This window comes from Rhinatrema bivittatum, chromosome 17, assembly GCF_901001135.1.
Source record: "Rhinatrema bivittatum chromosome 17, aRhiBiv1.1, whole genome shotgun sequence".
Lineage (NCBI taxonomy): Eukaryota > Metazoa > Chordata > Amphibia > Gymnophiona > Rhinatrematidae > Rhinatrema > Rhinatrema bivittatum.
This window is the reverse complement of record NC_042631.1, coordinates 33,835,769-33,855,161: the sequence shown is the minus strand read 5'-3', so window position 1 is coordinate 33,855,161 and position 19,393 is coordinate 33,835,769. Positions and strand designations below refer to the sequence as shown.

Below are 19,393 nucleotides of genomic sequence, written 5' to 3'. Positions count from 1 at the left end.
CTTCTTTTATTGCAGATTTTCAGAAGTCGGTACTTTATTTTTCTCCAGCGTACTGGACGTTTACACTGGAAGCTTTGGTTGTTGGCAACCAAGTATATGCAAGAGCGTTTCTCTCTACAGAGTTCCTTGAAAAGTTATTGAGTTGCTCAATTGAGTTTTATAGTTACTTGCTTGATCCTGTTACGGTTGGTTTTTTTTCTGCTTTGACAATAGTTATACTGAAGGGACCCCCCTCCTCCTGCTGCACTCGCCTCAACTGTGTGGAAGCCGCTGCCATGCTCCCGGAAGGCCCCTCCCCACCGGGGGGGGGGGGGGGGGGGGACACACGACGTGTGGCTCGGGAGCCGTAAGCCGAACAGAGAGCAGCAGCTTCAACGCGGCATTGTCGCCCCATAAAGGAAACGAGGGGGGAGGGGGGGGGGGGGGGGGGAACGGACAGAGGAGCCTAACGGCAAGCCGCCGAGAAGCTCCCGCTGTGCGTGCAAACCGTAGGGCTGACCGGGCCTCCTCCCCCACTATCTGTCCATTGCTCAACAAGTGAAAAGAATTTTTTTTTTTTCCACACACAAAACAAAAGCCGGCACCAAAGGAGCAATGTTTGGGGTCCCCCAACCCCTGCTCGCTGTATGCCTACCACCAGGACCCTAAACGACCTCCTGGGAGACTAGACCTAACAATCGTCAGCACACTATATATATATATTTTTTTCTGTTCTATCCTTTTTAAAGCTGGGTACAGAACCGCAGGTTTTACACCGCCTCCTTCTGCTGGAGACAGAGAAATACTGAAGAGAAGCAGGTGGCACACCGGACTAAGAGAGGGCCCTCTCGAAGTTTCTCTCTGTCTCCATCTGCTGGAAGAGAGGCAAAACCAAAAAGGGATCCCGGCAGGACAAGGCCTGCTGTGTGGAACAAACAGCCACAAGGAATGCCACCCTCCCCCCCCCCCCCTCCATGGTCATAGCAATGCCAACCGCCCTCACTTCCAGACAGCTGGCCCTACCACTACTCCCCCCTCCCCCCCCAAAATTACCAAAGCACCATGCTCTCCCCACCTCATGTGTTTCTATTTCCGATAAAACTACTGGAGAATAGGAGTGCCACCCCAGAGCGAGGGCCCCCCCAAAAAAAACACCAGACATGGGAAGAACCAGATCCAGGGCAAGTCTTTCGAAAGTGTCACCTAAAAGTTTTCCAGGAAGCTGCAGCAGGTAAAGCTCAACTTGAAACAAGCTAACGGGGCGTCACGTTTGGCCATGCGCTGTAATCTGTACCTCTCAGCTTGGATCCGCTCTAGCTCCTTCCTCCTCTCCAGCTCTCTTTCAGCTGCTAGCTGCTGCTCTCTCTCCTGCTGGATCTCCTGCTCTGCCTGCTTCTTTGCTTCTGCAATTTTTCTTAGTCGCTCCTGCTCCTCTTCCTTCTTCTGTATCATCTCCTGGTGCTTCCGTTCTTCCTCCTCCTAAACAAGGGAGAAACCCCCCCCCCAGAAAGCAGAGAGGTCAATGTGCTCAGAACACGTCCTTTAGTTGCTAGATTCTATATCCCACACGGCTGAACGACGGAGTTCCTTGTATCAGTGGCGGCAATACTCAGGCCGATAGGTCTGTTCTAGCGCTTCAGGCGTGTCATGGAGACCAATACTAGCCCTAAATCCTGTGTCCAAGGACAAAAAGACTCCCCCCCCCACAAGTTTCGGCCCCGCCACCTCTGCTATACAGAATACCAACAGCCCCACCAGGGGCCCCCGCCAACTACAGCGGCGACACTAAGAAACATAGAAATGACGGCAGAAGAAGACCGAATGGCCCATCCAGTCTGCCCAGCAAGCTTCACACATTTTTTCTCTCATACTTATCTGTTTCTCTTAGCTCTTGGTTCTATTTCCCTTCCACCCCCACCATTAATGTAGAGAGCAGTGATGGAGCTGCATCCAAGTGAAATATCTAGCTTGATTAGTTAGGGGTAGTAGGGGTAGTAACCGCCGCAATAAGCAAGCTACACCCATGCTTATTTGTTTTACCTAGACAGCCCTTGTTGGTTGTTTTTTCTTCTCCCCTGCCGTTGAAGCAGGGAGCTATGCTGGATATGCGTGAAGTATCAGTTTTTTTTTAGAAGGAAGCAGAACCCGTGCGGACGAGTGTCCCCTTACCATTTGCTGCAGTTTCTGTTTCCGGGCCTCCTCCTCTTGCCTTCGCCGCAACTCCACCTCTTCCATAATCTTAGCCGTTGCTTTTTTCTTTGCCTTTTCTTTTGCTATTCGATCTTCTCGCACCTGGAACCAAAACGCAGACAAGACAAATCAGTAACTAGGAAACTGTCAAAACAAAACTGTCCCAGAGTCCTTAGACTTGTAAGAAACGTCCTAATCGGACACGGGTCTTCTCCTGCGATTGACAGAGAGAGCAAGGAGGGGACTGGGAAAGAGCTGGTACGTACAGGGAACAAGCTTTCCCATACAAGGCCCCAAATCCACACTTGAGACCATTAAAATCATCACACGAGTTCAAACAGCGGCAAATCCAGACTTCTAGAATCTAGTTACAGCTCAGAGCATGGTGGCATCCTTTGCTTGTGTGACGTCACAGATGGCAGTCAGTAGAAACCAGATAGGTTTAGTGCATTTGGGAAAAGGGAGGCACCCTCAAGAAAAGCTAACCAAGGATTTAAACAATACATCTTGGCCATGTGCACATCTAGGATGATGCTCTCAAAACACACACACACAAAATCAGCAGAGACTTCGTAAAACGTGGCCAAGTCCTGCTGTATATTAAACCCAGATTCTGGCCTTTGAATAGGAAAGGACCTCAAACCCCCAAGTCCTGCTCTCGTACCTTTTCATTCTTCTCGTCAATTTGAGCAAATTTTTGTTCTATTTTTTTCTTCTTTTCCTCCTCTAGTTGCTCTACTCGTTCCCGGGCCTGTAGAACCTTCCTCAGGCGCTCTTCTCGCCGCCTGTGGGACAAACATATTACACCAATGTCAGCGAGTAAAAGCAGGGCAAGGGAAACACTGCAGAAAGACAGCTGTACCCTGAATTTTTCAATTCGGGAGTGGGGGCGGGGGGGGGGGAGACGACGACTGAGATTTGCTTACCTGTAAGGAGTGTTCTCCATAGGCAGCACGAATTGGCCATGACATGTAGGCAACATCATCTGAAAGCACCAGCTGGACCCATTTCTCAGGACTTAAGTACTGGGAGAACAGGCTGCGCAGAACTGCTTGCCCAACGTTACTTTCACTCCGAGACATGTTTTCAAGGCAGTGGTGGGATGTGAAGGTGTGAACAGACAACCAAGTAGTAGCTTTGCTACTATCTTCAATGGAAGTGGTCCCGAGATGAGCCACTGAACTATGGCTCTATAGAGAATGTAATCTGTAAACCAGCCACTAACTTGGTTACCACCATTCTCAGTTGGGGGAGATATTCACTTTGAATCTCTCCCAAACCAGTCTTTGTAAATTCAGTATAGGTTTCAATCCTCTGATTTTCTTGATAATTAGGAAATAAAATCCCAAACCATGCTCCTGAAAGAATACAAGCTTGATCACCTTGAAGGTGTGACTCCATTTCCTGGTATAGTTAGGCAGATTGAGACAAGTCTGAATTGAAGGCCAAAATCTGCAAAGTTGGAGGTGGGTGAGAAAATGCAAGGGATATCCACATTAGCTGTCACCAGAGCAGCTCACACCAAATTCTTATCAGCAAAGCCTAAGTCTGCAGAACCAGTTAGCATGTCCACCATCTGCTGGAGACAGATTACTGGCAGAAATAGGTCAATGCAGATATCAGGAGTGACATCAGCGAGCCTTGATCTGTCTCCATCTGTTGGTTGGTGTGAATGGACTGGCCTGACTGAACCCACTAGTCCTAGGTCAATGGTGTCATTCCATCAGCAAGGACTTGACCCTCTCTCCCCCCTGAGATCTGTCAAAAACTGAAGCCAGATGTAGGCTGCATCTGCTGTAGAGTTTTAGGTTAATGCCTTTCCCTCAGACAGCTCTAGCAGGAAGGTGAAGTTACTACTTACCTGATAATTTCCTTTTCTGTAGAGCAGTCAGGCCAGTCCATTCTAGATAAATTTGCCTTACCTGAATTTCCTTTCCTTTAGTCCTGCTACACCAGTCCAGCAAGTACATGTGGGTTATTTCCCCCTACCAACAGATGGCGGCAGAGAACACTTTCCTATTGTGACATCATTGCCAGGGAGAGTGCAGTTCAGGAAAATTCCAGTGTCAAAGCTCCAGAATCAGATCCATCTTTAAAATAGGAAAACTTTCTTCCCTGCTAATTTTTGTTCCTGGAATATACCTCAGATCAAAGTGGGTTTTGCATCCCTACCAGCATATGGAGGCAGAACACAAAAAGCTTTGAGGCACTGCTACATAACAGAGTGTGACCTGCAGACCCTCAGCATTGACCTGTACCCAAGCCAAGATGTCTAGACCCAACCTCCAGGATCTCTTCCTCTAAAAAAGCTGGAAAACAAGTTGCAAACTCCCAACCAAAAAGAACCCTGAACTAGGGGCAAGAAAAATAGTTTTGAGTCTCAAACAAGTGAGAGCTATATATACTATTTCGCAGTACGCAACTTTTAAGTCTGCATCACTAGGAGTGCCCAGAACCAGGAGAGGTCTTTCGAAAAGCATTAATATGGGCCGGGATTCTGGACTGATCTGTGGTATTCCAGGAATGAAAATTAGCAGGTAAGAACCAATTTTCCTTTCCTGTTCATAGATCAATCTAGGCAAGTGGGATCCTGAAAGACCTGCACGCAGTACACTCTCAAATGAGCCCTCCTCTGGGGCCCTGACATCCAAACGGTAATGCCTGGTGAAAGCAAGCAAAGAGGACTAAGTTGCCACCAGACAAATCTCCTGGGGCGACACTGACACTCCGCCCAGGAGGCTGCCTGTGCCCTAGTAGAATGCACACACGAAGCTATTGCCTCCAACCAACGAGCAATCATACTCTTAGTCGCTTGGCAACCCTTCATTGGACCACTGAACACCAAAAGATGGTCTGAGCACCAAAATCCATTGGTCACCTCGAGATATCTGAGAACCCGATGCACATCCAAAAGATGAAGCTACCTCGCGCATGGGGAGAATTGGGTGTCAGGTGAGAAAACCCCAGCATCTTCACCGTCTGGCTAAGATGGAGAGGACACTACCTTGGGCAAAAAAAAAAAAAGAAGGAACTGCCCGCAACACAACCCCATCATCAGAAATTCACAAAAAAGGCTCTCTGCACGACAAGACTTGGAGCTCAGAAATGTGTCTCGCTGAGCTAATCACCTCCAGGAACACTGCCTTCAGGGTAAGATCCTTCAAAGTAGCCCTTCGCAAAGGTTCAAACGGAGGACCACACAGTGCTTGTAGGATCAAGTTTCCAGGATGGACAAAGTCTAAGGACTGAAGGATGCAAATGCTTCATTCGTTTCGGAAAAAGCACTCCGTCCAGATGAGATGCTAAGAGTCTTCCCTGCAACCTCCCTCTGAAACAACCCAAGGCTGCCACCTGGACTCTGAGAGAATTATAGAGAAACCCTTTGACAAGCCATCCTGCAAAAAAGGCCACGACCTGGGCAATGTTCGCTTGCAAAGGATCAGTGTCATGGACCCCACATCAGGACTGAAACTCTCCAGACTGAATATGCCAAAGAAGTGGAGGATCATCTAGCCTGAAGAAGAGTAGTAATCACCTGCTTGGAATATCCTTTCAAGCAGAAACATTGCTTCTCAAAAGCCAAGCCACTAGACAGAAGCAATGCACCTGCTCCAACAAGACAGGTCCCTGACATAGAACTCCCCTCAGGTGGCTTAACCAAACAGGCCCATCTACTGCTAGAATGGGCCAAAACGAGCCCTCCTTTTTGGGAACCACGAAGTTCCCTGACCATGGTCCTCTCGTGGCACTGGGAGGATGGCTTCCAGTCACAGCAGAGTGTCCTGCACCACCGCCCGCCGGGCCTAACACAATGGGACACCACAAAGGCATTTGGGGGGGGGGGGGGGGGGTGTGGAGTCGAGAAAATTCTAAAGCATAGTCTTCCCTTATTGTTTTCAATACTCTCTGGTACAAAGTGATTCTGATCCACTCCTTGTAAAATGGATAATCTTCCTCCCACCGCCAACAGGGAGTAGTGCACCAGCCTGCCTTCATTGGACAGGTTTCGCACCTCCGGAGCCCTGTCAGTCACAGTGTTTGCCATATCAGGCATCCACAATTACAGGCCTTGAAACCATTTAATGCAGCCTTCTTGGCCTTGAGACCTTTTTTTCCTTCAGTACTACAAAAAAAATTGTTTGAGGGGCTGTTGAAGCAAAATATTTTACCACAAGGTGAAGAGAGGTGGCACTGAGCCTCAAAAGAACCAATCCAAAAGCATATTATATTTATATATATACACACATATATATACACATACACATATACACATATATATATACGTGAATAGGTACATGTCTGTTCAGTAGCTTAGACAAAACAAAACTGGGGGGCTCATGAGGCAGAGCATGCATGCAGGATATGCTCAGTAAAGTTTTACTGAACTCAGATGGGTCCAATTTGTGGCAAATATTACCCCTGCTTGACTACCAACACACTGGGGAAACTTCTCCAGTGTAAGTGCAAAGAACAATGGAACATACAGTCAAGTTCTTACACTTTGAGCTCATCCAGTTTTCGTTTCTTTTCTTCTTCCAATTTCTGCTTTCTTACAAGCTCCGCTTCCTGCTTTTTGCGCAAATTCTCCTGCCGCTGTCGCTCTTTCTCCTGAAGGGTATAGGAACGTGCATTAAAAACATTCAATTCCACTGCATACACCTCAGAAAAAGAACTGCACAATCAGGTTGGGTGTGTGAGGGCAGGTCAACAAGAACGTTACATATTGCTGAGAGGGGTTAAGAAGTTGCGGGGAGGGTTAAATAGCATTGTGTGGAGTTAGGTTTCATTCTTTCCTGACAATCAGTCCCTTTTGGAGAGCAACATCACTTCCTGTCTAGGACCCAACACCTTCCCCCAATCAAACTTCTTCACCACAAAAGTGGAGCTTCCAGAATTGGGAATGTCTGCTATCTAACATGGCAAGGTTTGGCATACTCAGCCTCTTATCCTGCTAAAATCTAGTTGGATAAAGAAGAGGAGTAACTGGGAAGAGCTACTTATCCAGTTAACTTAGTTGGACAAGTTGCAATGTTCAGATTTATCCAGCTCAAGTATCTGCTAACTTTTAAACTTACCCAGGTATATTCAGCGGCATGGCCACATCACTGAATATCCTGGCTAAGTTAGCCAGATAAGTCTCATCCCGCTAACAGCCAGCTGTGTCTGAATACTGACCTCGCTATCTTCTTACTATGACCGTGTAATTTCACACACAATGAGCAGTTGAGGAATGTCTGATGAGATGCTTTTGCATGTCTGAATGGAGAAAGGGTTCTATCTAGTTATTTGCAGTCTACAAGAACCTAATGTTTTGCAGTACTGCAGGTCTAACATTTTGCTAATCTTTTTAAAAAATAAAAATGCAAAGATACTCAATACAGAAACTTGACCACTGGTGACTGAGACCAGGTCATGTAAAGGAAAATTGGTTCTCACCTGCTAAATTTTGTTTCTGTAGTACCACAGATCAGTCCAGACTCCTGGATTTTGCCTCCCTTCCAGCAGATGGAGACAAAGTTTTGCTGACACTGCCACATAACCTGGTGTGCCACCTGCAATCCCTCAGGTATTGATAAGTACCCAAGCCAAGATACTAATGAACACAACCACAAATAACATGCTCACATCCCCCTGAAAGAACAGCATGAAGTGGAAAAAACTTATGATGGATAAATCTTTCCAACCTTAAAAACGTGAGGAGCTAAACAAAACCTGTGCCATTCTTCAGAATGATTACAACAGAAACCAATAGGCTCCATAATGTATAAATTCATCTGTTCTTCACATCCTAAGATGTAATCTCTATTACCCCCTCATGGATGATGTGCTACCTCATCTAGAACACATTTTGATTCCCTAAACCTATGCTCATACTCCAAACAATGCAACACCATTGGTGCTGTAATCTTCCTTTGATGCAAACAGCTTAGATGTTCTGCTAATCTAGTAGAAATAGCCCTAGTAGTCTTAACTATATACATCTGCTACACGCTAGGAAAAGGTGATATATTTTTTTTTATGACAACTGCTTTCAACTGCTGGATGAGGGGTCTAAACCCGCATGTTCCTGACTGGTGAAGCAGAAGGATAAGGAATACACAGTTTAATATAGACAAGTTAATATACAAGTTAACCGAAGGCTTCAAAGCCACAGGGACTTAACAGGAAGGACTGTGCAGTGCTTGCAGCATGACAAAAACAGCACATACGAGTTGGTAAGGAGTTAATGAGGTTTGGTAAGATCTCTTTTTAAGTAGGGACTAGTAAGGATTCCCTGAATTTAGAAGGGTTCACATCTATTGCCAACATCAATAGATGCAGCACTGAACAACATCAACACTTGTTTTTGTGTCAGATGTGTCTGATAAGCGTCTCCTCCACATTTAAGATGTCACCTGGGATCGTTTTAGCAGCATGAACCCTGCCAATTTTTCATGCTGGATTGGTAACTCTCCACATTTAGTTCACGTCTCTCTCCATGCCACCATGCTGCAAGTTCAACCACAGGTGAAAGTTTAGACAAAACCAGTGAGCAAGGGATAAAGCCCCATTTAGACTGCTGCCAGCAAGCCCTGGACACCGCCACCGTTCCCCTCTGCCCAGGATCTGCCTCCTTACAGATAGGAGTTTACTTACAGCAACATTGCTCTGTCGCTATACAAAGGAGATAAAAATAAGAAATAAAAGCTTAGTTTCTCTGATAAGTACATGCACCAGATCTGACAAAACCTAAAATATACCACCTTGAACAAAGGAAAATTGGTTCTTACCTGCTAATTTTCATTCCTGTAATACCACAGATCAGTCCAGACAAGTGGGCTTTGCATCCCTACCTGCAGATGGAGGCAGGGAACAAAACTTTGAGGCACTGCTACAAATCCGAGAGTGCCACCTGCAGTCCCTCAGTATTGACCTGTACCCAAGCCAGTGTGTAGACAAAACTGATCCCCCAACCAGGGTGAACAGTTAACTCAGGGTTGGCGCTCCCCTTACTCTCAAAGAACTATAATCACTTAACCTCTATAGCTCAACCTATTTATAATTTGCAGATACACAGAACATAAACAGGAAATTCGCTCTTTCGGCAGCAAGGGATGGGTCTCTGGACTGATCTGTGATATTACAGGAATGAAGTTAGTAGGTAAGAACCAAATTTTCCATTCCTGTTCATCTCCAGATCAGTCCAGACAAGTGGGATGTATCCAAGCAACCCTACACTGGGCAGGAACCCTGAAAGACTTACAAGCAAAACACTTTCACCAAATGCGCCATCTTCTTGCGTCCAAACATCCAAATGGTAATGTCTGGTGAAAGTATGGAGAGAAAACTACGTCATGTTCTGCATTTCTCAGAGGCAAAACTGACACTCTCCCCAGGAGGCAGTCTGCGCTCTAGCAGAATGCGGAGACCAGATGGCACTTCTTGACCTCTACAAATATAAGCTGAACAAATGGTCTTTCAGCCACCAAGAAATCATGGCTTTAGAAGCTTTGATTCCTTTCTTTGTCCCACCAAACACAAAGATGATCCAAACATAGAAAACTGTTAGTGGCTGAGATACTGTAACAGAACTCAAACATCTAAAAGGTGAAGTTCTTTAGACTGCGGCGAATCCAGAGTCCACTCTGAAAAGGCCGGCAACTCAACTGTCTGACGTGAAACAGGACACCACCTTTGGCAAAAAGGATGGAACCGTGCACAGCATAAACCCAGACTGGAAATCCATAAGAACGGATCTCTGCATGACAAAGCCTGTAGCTCCGAAATCCATCTGGCTGAACAAATGGCCACCAAAAACAGTCTTCAGGGTGAAGTCCTTTAATGAAGCTCTTGCAAGGGCTCAGAGGACCACAGAGCACTTTCAGAACCAAATTAAGACTCCAATCAAGTCAAAGCGTATGCACTGGAGGACGCAAATGCTTTACCCCCTTCAGAAAACGAAGGGCATCAGGGTGAGAGGCCAAGGAGCTCCCCCGCCATCTTGACTCTAAGGCAACCCAAGGCTGACACCTGCATGCAGAGCGAGCTATAGGTTAACCCCTTTGATAACTCTTGCTGCAAAAAGGCCAAATGTGAGGAACGTCCACGCTCAGCGGATCCAGCCGCTGCTCCAAACACCAAGATATAAGCCAGAGAAGTAGGTGGCCTTCTAGCCTGGAGTAAATCGCCGCCTCTTAAAAGCCAAGCCCCGAGACAGAAGCGATCCTCCCAATCTGAGAATATGGGCCAATCTAAGAGGCCTATCCATTGCAAGACACACCAGATCCATGAACCACAGTAGACGCGGCCACTCCAGCGCGACTGGAACCACCCTCCCTGAGTGAGTCTCTATGTGCCGCAAGACGCTTCCGATGAGAGGCCAGGGAGGGAATACGTACAGCAGAACGCCTCTCGGCCACGGGACAGCCACGGGACATCAGTACATCTATTCCTTCCAACCCAACTTCTTGCCTGAGACCGAAGAATCGGGCTGTTTTGGCATTGCCTCGTGTGGCCATAAGATCCACTTGGGGGTGGGGGGGTCGCTCCACCTGTCACAAATGAGAGTTCAGGCTTCCGTGGACAAATCCCATTCCCCCAGATCCAACTGCTGCCTGCTGAGGAGGTCTGCCTGCACATTGTCCACTCCCGCAGTGTGAGAAGCTGCTATTCCTATGAGGAAAAGCTCCACCCATGCAAAGAGATGCTGGACCTCTAGAGCCACAGTGTGAGACTTTTCATCTCTCCTAGATGATTGATGTACGCCTTCACCGCATTGTCAAAAACGATTCTCACCATCCAACCCTTGATCCAAGGCAGGAATGCCACCAGGGCTCTGCTGCCTTTGCTTCCAAGCGATTGATTGACCATGCCTCCACCAACATCCACAGACCTTGAGCCAACTGCCCCTGACAAAACGCCCCCCCCCCCCCCCCAAACCCTTGAGGCAGGCGTCCGTAGTAACCACTACCCAGTCCGCAGACTCAAGATCCACTCCGTTCTCTAAGCTGTGGCCCAATAGCCACCACGAGAGACTGGACCTGGACTCCCTTTGTAGCGGTAAAGGCAGTTGATGCTGTTCGGACAATTGATTCCATCTGGACAAGAGCACTTTCTGTAAGGGTTGCATGTGAGCAAAGGTCCATGGAACCAAGTCTAACATGGATGTCATGGAACCCAGAACCTGCAAATATTCCCAGACTTTGGGCACCGGCAGACAAACAGTGCTTCACTTGCATCTTCAACTTTGTTACTCTGAGGTTAGGTACACCCTGCCCTTCTGAGTAACAAAAAGTAACCCCAGATATTCCAGCGATTGGGTTAGAACCAGATGGCTCTTTAACAGGTTTATTTCCCAATCCAGTGACTGCAATCTGCCCATAACCTGCTTCACTGAAAGAATGCACTCCACCTCAGTCTTCACCCAGATGAACCAGTCCAGAAATGGGTGTACCAGAATCCCTTGCCTCAGGGCCACCGCCACTACCACTATCACCTTTGTGAAGGTCCGTGGCACAATGGCCAGCTCAAATGGAAGAGCTTTGAACTGGAAATGCTGTCCCAACACTTTGAACCTCAAACTTCTGATGATCCATTTGATTGGGAATATACAGGTAGGCCTCCGTTAGATCTAATGATGCTAGGAACTCTCCTTTGCAACCGCAATCACTGTGTGCAGTTTCCATGCAAAATCGTGGAACCCACAGGGCCACATTTGACCCATTCTGGATCTGCAGAGGGTCAAAGGTGCTCTTCTTTTTTGGGAACCACAAAATAAATTGAGTACCTCCCCTATTCCTGCTTGGACAGAGACACCAGAACAATTGTGTCCAATCTTAGCAACCTCTGCAGCATATCCCATACTGCCTCCTGCTTGCTTTGAGATGAATAGGAATCCAGGAAAGCCTCCCTGATGGGGCATGAACATTAAGGCGTAAGTAACAGACTCTTACCACCTCCAGAACCCACTGGTCCAAGGTGACTTTGGTCCATTCTCTGTAGAATTGGGCTAATCTTTCCCCCACTGTCTCCACAGAGGAATGACCCACTGGCTTCATTACGTTGACTTTCCTCCCTCGGTCCCAACTGGCAGAATCTCTGGAGGATCTGCGGGAACCCTGAAAGGACAGTTGCCTTCCGGAAGTCCGCTTCTGTCCCAAAGTCAAGAAAGTCTTGCCTGAACAAAAACTTCTAGTATCCCGAAATAAGGAACAGACATCGAAACTCTTGCCACCCTTATCCTCAGGCAACCTATTCCCTTTTGATTCTCCCAATCTCTTCAATAGCTGGTCCAGACCCTCCCCAAACAGAAGTTTCCCTTTGAAGGGGCGATTGCACTGCTAAGACTATGCTTCTGGCAGATGTTCGCACCAAATCATATAGCGCATCCGACACACAAGCCAATCCAGCTTCCAAATACACCAATTGCATGGAACTGCTGGATCAAGTAGATCTCTGTTCTTGCACCTTCTGCACCCAGCATAAGCAGGCCCTCTGCATCAGACCATCACAGATAGTCACCTGGAGACTCAAGGCAGAAACCTCAAACATCTGTTTAACTGTATCTCCAGTCTAGAGTCATGAACATCCTTCAAAGTGGCTGAATTTGATGTAGGCCTCTTGAATAGTTGTTTTCTTGGTGACTGTGGAGACTGCCACATCCACCTTCAGTAGCTTGAACAAGTCTAAGGTCTCCTCCATCAACGGGTATAGCTTTGTCATCGCCATGCCACCTTAAGACCTGCCTACAGTTAATCAATTTCATTATCTTCTTAAGTAACGGGAAGGTACTAGGATCACCCCTCAGTCCTTCTAGGATTGAATTTACTCCCTTATTGTCTGACTCCTCTTTAGTGACCTTAATACCCAATTCCTGCAAAACCTAAGGAATCATGAGAAGCAGTTCCTCTTTCCTAAACAGGCAGATGACTCCCAGGTCATCTCTCTCTGTCACCAGCATCTCAGCCAGATCAGGGTCATCTTTGTCTATATCTGGATCTGCATCTGGGTCTACTCCACTGGGATCACCCCCTGTAGGGGCACACTTCCAGGATCATCAGAGCCATCCAAATTCCTTTGATCACCCTTCGATTCCGAACCGTGTCCCAGGCACAGATGTCTGACCAAACCCCCAGAGCCTCTCAAAGAGACCACCCTAGGTCTCCTGGAAGCACCTCACGACAGTCCTTTCTCTGGGACGCTTCCCTCCTTCCCTCTACTGTGCCAGAAAGACCTTAAGCAGGATGAGAACAAATTCCGGTGAAAACTCCTCCATATCCTCGTCTTCATCGAGGTCGCTCCCATTTGACTCTCCACCTGTGCTGTCATCCTGCACTGCCGACTGTCTTAGGGGAAAAAGCCGGAGAAGAATCCCTTGGCGCCTTGGAGCTTGCAGCCTTCTGCCTGTGACACAGACCATGGCTGCTCCTGCCAATCCCTCCGAGACCTCTGCTGCAGGCCCCGAAGATCTGGTGGCCCTCATCCTCAGAGGTTCCCTCCCTTCCCCCCCCCCCAAAGGCACAGCCGGAGCACAGGGATGCTTCATTGAGCCGTGCAGACCACAACCCGCAAGTTTTTCAGACTGCCATGCATGGTTATGGCGCCATTAAACCAAGGGAGAAAGCAGCGACCTAACGGAAGAAAATCCCTGCTCCGGTGCTTGCATGCAGGCCGCGCATGGGGGTCTGCCTTCAGAGCCACGTCCCTGCACAAGAGAATCGAAAACACGGTTTAAGAATCCACCTGTCAGCCTTCCCAGGTCCAGAGAATCGGCAGTAGAGCAAGAGGAAAAAAAACCCCACTCAGGCGCTTGCACATGGCCTGTCCTGAGAACCACGCGCCTGCACAGGCCCAAATCAGTGCACGGAGGAGAAAACCTGGCCTGGGCTGCCTGCCCATCAGCCCCCCGGATTCCCTGGCAGCTCAAACTCTCCTTCTGGCACAGACAGCTTCCACTGAAGCACAAACAGCCTCTGCCACCCCACCCAAGCTGTTTCTAACTTTTTTTTTTGTTTAAATACATCCCTGCCAGGAGGAAGGCAGCTTCAAGGAGGAGATCTCAGAGGTAAAAGGGAGCCAGTCCCCTGGCTATCAGACCCTCCGGCAGTAATGGGCTAAAGCCAGATGGGAATGGCCAACCTCCCATTTGCCCAGCTCCACCAGAGGGATGGTCCACAAAGATTCCTAACACCTCAGGGAGCACTGCATTAAATTCTCTTTAAACAAAGATTACAGGATTGCACCTCTACCATCTGCTGGAGAGAGAGAAATACAGAGGGACTGCAGGTGGCACACTGATATGTAGCAGTGCCTCAGTTTTGTTCTCTGCCTCCATCTGCTGGTAGGGATGCAAAACCCACTTGTCTGGACTGATCTGTGTATGAACAGGAACTTCAGCATTATTCTAACCAACTGAAGTGACCACTTAAAAAATAAATTCTATCTGATTTATAAACCACCACTTAGAGGCCACCTAAAATGTTACTAGAAGTTTAAGTCTCTCCACCTCTAAATGGATGCCTTGCACATACAATAAGCCTGCTCAACTTTTATAGGTTGTGAGTGCAGCAGGATGTAGGAGTAGAAATTGAAACCCAAAGGCATCCTACACCACACCTTTCTTCCAGGATTGCATAAGAGCACAAAACATTTCTAGAATGGATTTGTAGGAATTATGAGAAAGGGGTGAAGAAAACATTGCCATATCTACAAAAGGCCCAGGCCATTAGAAGGTCAGAATCTAGTCATCTGAAAACCAGAGAGCAAAGTTGCTTACTGAAGACAGCAGCTCATCAGGTACACAAAAAGTTTAAGTGGGTCTTGTGACTGCACATAGTACCGAGACTTCAGGCTATTCTGGGAGGGGGGGGGGGGGGGGGGGGGGAACACAGTTCTCTGCTCAGCTGAGGGACCTCTTGTACTGCAGCAGCCCTGCAGCATCTCTCAGGGTCCCATTAAGCCAAAGTATATAAAGAAAAGAATTTCTGCCAAAAAGGAAGCGTAACTAGTGAACTGTTGTCTTCAAAGAACATTATTCACCTGATAACTTAATTTTCCTTAGTGGAGACAAATGGTCTCAGGTTGTGCTCCCCCTGCCAGCAGAGAGAGTAAGAGTCATGTTATAAAGCTGACGTCAACCTAGATACACCCCTGCAGTGACCTCAGCCCTTCAGTATTCTCTTCAAAAGCCATTATGGACAAACTATTGAAAAAAACTTGATTAAAAACGGATAACCAGAACTATACGCTAGTAAGATTATAGATGCCCTGATCTAGGGACTGGATGACAGCTTACCTGTAACCTCTTGGAATAGATATCCACTCCATGGGCAAATCCTTGCCACCGTTCTTGGGCAGCCAGGGGCGGGATACTGAGTCCATCTGTCTACACTAAGGAAAACAAGATTAAGTAGTTTCTCCATTTCCTAGCCAGATGGACTCAAGACCAATGGGTCTGCGACCGAAGAATTGGGAAACCTTCGCATTGCGAGATGGATGGGAGGTCCCAGAGATCTACTATCAGTTGAAAGGCTTCAGGCAACACCACCCACTCTCCTGGATTCAGACTCTCCCGGCTTAGAAAGTCTGCTCTGATGTCTTTTCCTGCGATGTGAGGCTGAGAAAGTCTGTAGATGTATTTCTGCCCATTCCATAAGGAGGACTCTCTCCTGAGACACCTGATGACTCTTGGTTCCTCCTTGGTGGTTGAGGTAGGCCACTGTCGTTGCTTTGTCTGACATTATGCAAACCGCTTGACCCTGCGGTCTGTGGCTGAACTGCAAGCATGGCAGCCTCACTGCCCAGGCTTTCAGGTGATTGATGTTCCAGAGAGCTTCTTCCTCCATCCAACATCCCTGGGCTTCAAGTCCCTGACAGGGAGATCCCCAGCCCTGGAGACTCGCATTCATTGTAAGAACCAGTCAATTCAGGGAGGATAGGGACACCCCCCTGCTCAGATGAGCTCCTACAACCACCACTTGAGGTGAGGGCAGACTCCCATTGATAAGTTGAGCCGAATCAAATAGTCTTGAGACTGCGGGTTCCAACGTGACAACAGCGAGTGTTGAAGTGGGCGCATATGTGTTCTCGCCCATAGCACTATTTCCAAGGTTGCCACCAAACCGAGAGCTTGGAGACCGCTCCACACCGTCAAGCATATTGTGTTAATCAACTGTCGCACCTGGGACATCAAATTCCGTATCCTTGTGGTTGGGAGGAAGACCTTGCTCTGCGGCATCCCATTCCAGGTCAATCAACTCCTGGATGGCTTCCAGTACTGGGAAGTAGCAAGAGGCATTACGCAAGGAAATCAGAATGGGATTCTTCTTTGGTTCCGTCAGATTCCGCTCCAGGAACTCCCAACGTTTTCAGGGTCTGGGAAACCAAGGCCAGCAATTTATCTCTATGAAAGAACCGTAACATTTTGATATGGTTCTAATCCCAGGGGATTTTTCCCTTCTTCCAAGGGATCTTGCTCTTCTTCTGTGCCATCAGGGTCCCCATTAGGAATACTTTTGGTCAGGTGGGGCATGCCTTGAGGTCTGCCAACAGGAATGGGAGCAGGAGACGGGGGCCGGTTGAAGTTCCATCCAGACAGGGGCAAGCGAGGAAGTAGACTGTTCCAGCACAAAGGTCTGTAGCCCCTGGATAAATTCCACCCAAGAAAAGGCTGCCGGGTCCATGCCTAGCCCAGGGGGTACTGAGGTAGGCCCAGCCGAGTTTCCCCCTCTCCCATGGAAGACCCAGCCAAGGGGTCACTCAGAGTACTTCCAGTTAAGGCTGCCAATCCATCATCTGAATAGGAGGAGCCGAGCTCAGCAAAGTATGGGGAGGCCAAATCCCCTTGGGCTTCCTCACAGTGCTGACAAGTTGGAATCCAGGGTAGGCTGAGAGGCCCTAATATGACAAGCAGCGCAGAGAGAAAGGACTTAGGTTTCTTGGCTGCTGGCAACATTGGCGACAGTAACTCTGCATTCGATCGGCTAGCGTTTAAAAGTTTATGCACACAATTTGTAAGCGCCTAGTTGGGGTGCAGCGAGGCGCGCGTACAGCCCATGCGCCCGGCTTTTCCTTATCCTAGGCTTACTTTGTGTGTGTAAGCACACGCATGATGTTATGCGCGCGGCACGTGCACAGAGCCAACACACTGCACGTACCGATGTCCTATGGCAATACAAGCCGCACACAAGATGGCGCCGCCGCAGCCTACCACACGGTGTGCCGACCAAGCTTAAAGTGGAGCCTAGCCCACTGGCGGCTGCTCAACCCGCATGTAAGCCCACTTCCCATTGCCCCAACGGGCTTGGGAACGTCTTCGGCACAGCGCGCCATGCAAGGAGACCAGTGGAAGTCTTACCAAAACCCCTCTGAAGGTAAATCTTACCTGGGCTCAGCGCTTGCCGGCTGAGTACAGAGACAGACTCCGGCTGCGGGGGGAGAGGGCTTTGGCCATCACCGCCGCCCTTGGCTTCTTGCACCCACTGCCTTTCAGCTGCCTGAGCAAAGTCCATGCAGGGAGCCGGCTACCGGACCAAAGCACATCTAGAGATCTCGGAAATCACCTCAGGAATTCTCAACTGGGGGAAAGACCTTTATGCATCACCGCAGGATAGTGGGGGTTCAATTTTTCTCCAATTTAAAAGTAGAATTTCTTCTTCCAAAAGGTACAGCGATCCCCATAGGGAAAGCATTTCCACATCTGCTGGAGCCGGAGAAATACTGAAGGGCTGAGGTGACTGCAGGGGGTGTATCTAGATGACGTCAGTTTTGAAACCTGACTGTCTCCATCTGCTGGCAGGAGCAGATTCCATCTGGCTACACACTAGGAAAAGGCAGCTTTGCTTTTCCAAAAGACCCCCCCCTAAAGTTCACAATAAAAAATAAATAAATAAAAAATCCATCAAAAGGTTCTTCCTAGGACTGAAGTTGAGAGAGAAATGAGCTCAGCTTCCTGGGTCTACATATCTGCCTCAAACCTCAGAGTGGCCATCTCACGCAAACCCGCAGAGAGCTGAGTTACTGGTTTCAGAACCCTTATCATCAACGGAGACATCTCTAATGGGTTACTCAACACACCCATTGACATAGGATTCAAACACTTCAATCTCACCACAGATTGCACATATTGGTTAAATTATTCTTTCCCACTCCAACAACTGTAGATAACAGCATAGGCCAAATGAGGGACAGGTTGGTCCTTGGGATATTGGTATACAGAGACACCCCCAAGTATCCTCTAAGAACACCTGCTTCAAAGCTTGTAGATCTTCACACTTGGGCTCTTGACACTGTGCATAGAGGAGCTACAGACAGAGCCTTGGATTCAGCACTCGCTGCCTCTGGTTGTCAGCATGTCTTGGCAGAATATTGAAAAAGAAAAATGTTAAGGGCCAAAAACCGAAACTGGGAGGCACAACCTAGTGGTTAAAACAGCATGGTGAAAGCAAGGGTTCAAATCCCACTGCCAGTCCTTGCGACCTTGGGCAAGTCACTTCACCCACTGCCTCTAGTACAAACTTAAGATTGTAAGCCTTTTGGGGACAGGGAAATACCTACCATATCCTGAGCATAACTTGCCTTGAGCTACCAATGGGAAGGCAAATAATTTTATTTTTATCTAAAACATCTGACACCAAGAGGAAAAGCATGAATGCTCAAGTGAAGAACCATGGCGCCTACTGGAAAAGGTTCAACCGAGCTGGCAGAGAAAACAGCAGCTGTGGGACTACTGCAGCACCAGAAATCCCACACCTGAGCAGAAAAGACTTCCTGACTCTGAAACTCTGTTCCACTTGATACCATGTGCAGTCATGTGACCTATAATCTACTCATACGATATGATGAACCTGCTTGTTTTCAGAGAATATATAAAATGAGAAGTGATTTGGGATTAGCTTTCTAAAGCTATTAATAGGCATGGGAACTGAAAAGTCAACGAAAGAGCAGTAAGCAAGAGAATGGCATAATTGATGTCAACCTTCAGGGAGGGTGGGGGAGGGAAGGGAGGTGTTTACAGATGGATGCCATTCATCTCCAATCCCTTGTACCTTGGGGTCCACTTTGACTGGAGTATTGCGTTTGATGAAGGACTTTGTTACGATGTTACGACCAATGGAGCTAGGGGTCATCATGAGTAGCTGGTTCTTCTGTACAGTGTGCAAGAAGCCCCTCATGTGGGGAGGGGGACGTACCACCTGTAACAAAAGCAGAGGATGAACAAGATTTCATGGATGAAAACATGCAAGAT

General features: G+C 48.0%; 1 protein-coding gene across 3 annotated transcripts in view; it reads right to left on the bottom strand.

Annotated features, from left to right (window-relative positions):
* The window catches only part of INCENP (inner centromere protein), a 72,767-nt gene that overhangs the window by 16,481 nt on the left and 36,893 nt on the right, over nucleotides 1-19,393 (bottom strand). For 2 of the 3 annotated variants that reach the window (XM_029582797.1, XM_029582798.1), the window contains exons 10-15: nucleotides 19,194-19,340; nucleotides 8,806-8,823; nucleotides 6,668-6,777; nucleotides 2,834-2,954; nucleotides 2,149-2,271; nucleotides 1,274-1,458 (exon numbers count right to left, since the gene is read on the bottom strand). In XM_029582797.1, the coding sequence (XP_029438657.1) occupies nucleotides 1,274-1,458; nucleotides 2,149-2,271; nucleotides 2,834-2,954; nucleotides 6,668-6,777; nucleotides 8,806-8,823; nucleotides 19,194-19,340 (704 nt within the window). The remainder of the gene's footprint in view (nucleotides 1-1,273; nucleotides 1,459-2,148; nucleotides 2,272-2,833; nucleotides 2,955-6,667; nucleotides 6,778-8,805; nucleotides 8,824-19,193; nucleotides 19,341-19,393) is intronic. The other variant, XM_029582799.1, reaches the window with a different exon arrangement.